The following is a 2,893-nucleotide window of genomic DNA, read 5'->3' as shown; positions in this document are numbered from 1 at the left end:
TCATTTCCATATTGGTATTTGCAGAGCATTCAAGTGCCTTAAAGTCTCTTCTAAATTCTGTATATTGTAAATGATAAAAGAAAATATATGTATACATATGTAATATAATATATGTACGAATATTTTACAACAAGTAAAGATAATTTAATATCAAATACTGTAAATTAATCCCTAATATTGTCAATTAAATAATTAATAATCAAATGTACCAACTATAACTAAAAATTTTATTTAAAAATATTATATAATTGATTAATGTTTAATATGTTTTGAATATAACAAGATTTTTGCAATTCCGTCAATATTCCTTCAATAGTTGTTTTATCGCTTTAATTGAATTTATTGTGTCATACATAACAGATATCGATACTATCCAAAATATTATTTTATCTCGCAAACCGCACTTCAAATACACAGGAAGATTATCTTCACGCTGTTTGAATAAATGAAAAATAATTGTATAAATTACGTGATTGAATTCACTTAATTACCATATCATTTCATTTTACATCTATATGAAAATCATTTATACCTGCATCTTTGCTTGCTTTAATTTCAATTTCTGGAAAGCTTTATCGGATATTAAATGTGGACGTCCCGTGCAAATTGTTTGATGTAATAACACAATGTTCTTATAAGAAAGTTTCGATCGAGCAATCTACAAATATAATTTTAAATGGGCCAAATTATTTTATGAGTAATGAAAAATTAAGATCTTAGCAAATTTTGAGATTGTAATAATTAGAAAAAGTTTTTAAAAATATTTCCTTACAGATAACATTTTATGATATTTCTAATACTGTTATAATCTGTAACTCTATTCAATACATATTGTATATTTACATGATATCTGCTTTCCTTAGAAAAAATTGAAAGTTGTTAAAAAATAATTACTTTATTTAAATTTACGCGAATACGTTACATCCGGGTTGCAGAAAAGTGCAGTTTTCTTTTATTATTACGCAGTTGGCGAACCTGGAACATAGTTTACCTAGATGGTAGGAACGGAAACGCATGCGTACTCGTTTCGCGACGCAACAGTCGTAAACAACATTTTTTCCATTCAGTTTTGTAACGAGTTTACGCTTGTACGATAATTACAGCGTCCAGGCGGACGCACTACGATTTTTCCGCGTTTTCGTACGATTTCGCGGAAAAAATGGGGTCAAGCTTGCACGCTCAGTGTACGTGATACGTAAACTTATGGGTTTTTGGCATGCGGTGACGTCATCCGGATCGTTCTGGAAGAACCCTGCAGGACAATAATGGCGGGTATGTATTTACGTCGATGAAGGAAATATTGATTGCCATACGAGCGATATCATTGGAGACCTAATGTATTACGATTGTGCGGTTTCAGATTTGTATGCTAAATACAACTGCACCTATTGTCAAGAGGACATCTCGGGTTTACGTGTAAGATGTGTAGAATGCCCAGATTTCGACCTCTGTTTGCAGGTGAGACGAGTGAACGCTTGTTTCTTGATCACGTGTTCACGTCTCCTTTCCCCCCTCCTTGTTCCCCTCGCCCTACTCTTCGATCTCTGTCACATCTTCGTCTATCCTTCTAACTTTACTGGATTTTGCGTGTTGAGATTCCTTTTTTAGTCCCCACCCTTTTTTTGTCGACAAGTTATTCTGTAACTACTCTACTACTTCGTGTGTTGAATGAAACCGCTGATCGTAAGGAAACACGTGCATGCGTACGTGAATTCCGTTGATTTGATATAAAAACGTTATTTAATAACAAATATCATAATTGTTAGAAACGAAGTAATATGTTTCAATTTGACAGTGTTTTTCCGCTGGAGCTGAAATTGGTCCACATAAAAATGATCACTCTTATCAGTTTATGGTAAGTGTTAATTTATACCTTTACATATAAAAATTTACATTTTTGGTTTAAGAAAGAAATTAACAAATTGATTTTTATAGGATTCTGGTACCATTAGCATATTTAATGGTAGGGGAAACTGGACTGCTAGAGAACAACTTAGACTTTTGGATGCCATTGAACAATTTGGTTTTGGAAATTGGGAAGATATTAGCAAACATATCGAAACACGTACACCAGAAGGTAACATTGAAAAATTTATATTACATAATCTTGCACATTATTAATAATAGAAAGATAATTACATTTTAAAGTAATTAATAAATATATTTAAAGTTAATAATCAATTTTTCATTAGTAATATACTTTTATATTATAGAAGCGAAAGAAGAATATATTGCTAGATACCTTGATGGTAATATTGGAAAACATACATGGCCTCCTACTGAAAGCTACAAACCAAATCTTACTGATCAAACTAAGTCAGATCATGGACCTCTATCACCTGATCTCACATCTCGGTTACCACCTTTGGATATTACTCCAGAAGAAGCTGCACAGCTGGGATATATGCCACAACGAGATGATTTTGAAAGGGTATGTTTTAAGTTGTTAATTTTTTATGTTATGTATAGCATATTGCAACATGAAAGTTTTTGTTATAGGATTATAATCATGAAGCAGAGTCACTTGTTTCTTCATTATTCTTGAACCCAGCAGAAGATGATGACTTGGACATAGCGCTTAAACTTGCACAAGTTGATATGTATACCAATAATTTAAGAGAGAGAGCGCGACGAAAAAGAGTTGTACGTGATTACCAACTTGTTTCAGCATTTTTTGCTTCATCTAGAAAAGATAAAACAATGAGGAAAAAGCAGTCAAAAGAGGAAAGGTATGTTTATCTATGTAAAAAATATACTGCTTCATTTTATATCATATTTTAATTTTAAAAAATCTATAATTTACAGGGAATTTAGAGATAGAATGCGAGTTTTTGCACAGTTTTATACAGCACAGGAATATGAACAGTTTTTAACAAATCTCGAAAGGGAAAGA

At 31.8% G+C, this 2,893-nt stretch overlaps 1 protein-coding gene across 2 annotated transcripts in view; it reads left to right on the top strand.

Annotated features, from left to right (window-relative positions):
* The first annotated feature begins 1,036 nt into the window (after window positions 1-1,036).
* The window catches only part of Ada2b (Transcriptional adapter 2B), a 4,045-nt gene continuing 2,188 nt past the window's right edge, over window positions 1,037-2,893 (top strand). For both annotated transcript variants that reach the window (XM_017904995.1, XM_017904996.1), the window contains exons 1-7: window positions 1,037-1,272; window positions 1,361-1,458; window positions 1,796-1,855; window positions 1,936-2,077; window positions 2,214-2,431; window positions 2,500-2,729; window positions 2,806-2,885. In XM_017904995.1, coding sequence (XP_017760484.1) covers window positions 1,266-1,272; window positions 1,361-1,458; window positions 1,796-1,855; window positions 1,936-2,077; window positions 2,214-2,431; window positions 2,500-2,729; window positions 2,806-2,885 — 835 coding nt within the window. In that variant the 5' untranslated portion in view covers window positions 1,037-1,265. The remainder of the gene's footprint in view (window positions 1,273-1,360; window positions 1,459-1,795; window positions 1,856-1,935; window positions 2,078-2,213; window positions 2,432-2,499; window positions 2,730-2,805; window positions 2,886-2,893) is intronic.

This window comes from Eufriesea mexicana, unplaced genomic scaffold, assembly GCF_001483705.2.
Source record: "Eufriesea mexicana isolate 0111107269 unplaced genomic scaffold, ASM148370v2 scaffold3550, whole genome shotgun sequence".
In the NCBI taxonomy this organism is placed as follows: domain Eukaryota; kingdom Metazoa; phylum Arthropoda; class Insecta; order Hymenoptera; family Apidae; genus Eufriesea; species Eufriesea mexicana.
The sequence above is the reverse complement of the archived record's forward strand: the minus strand, read 5'-3'. Positions and strand labels throughout refer to the sequence as shown.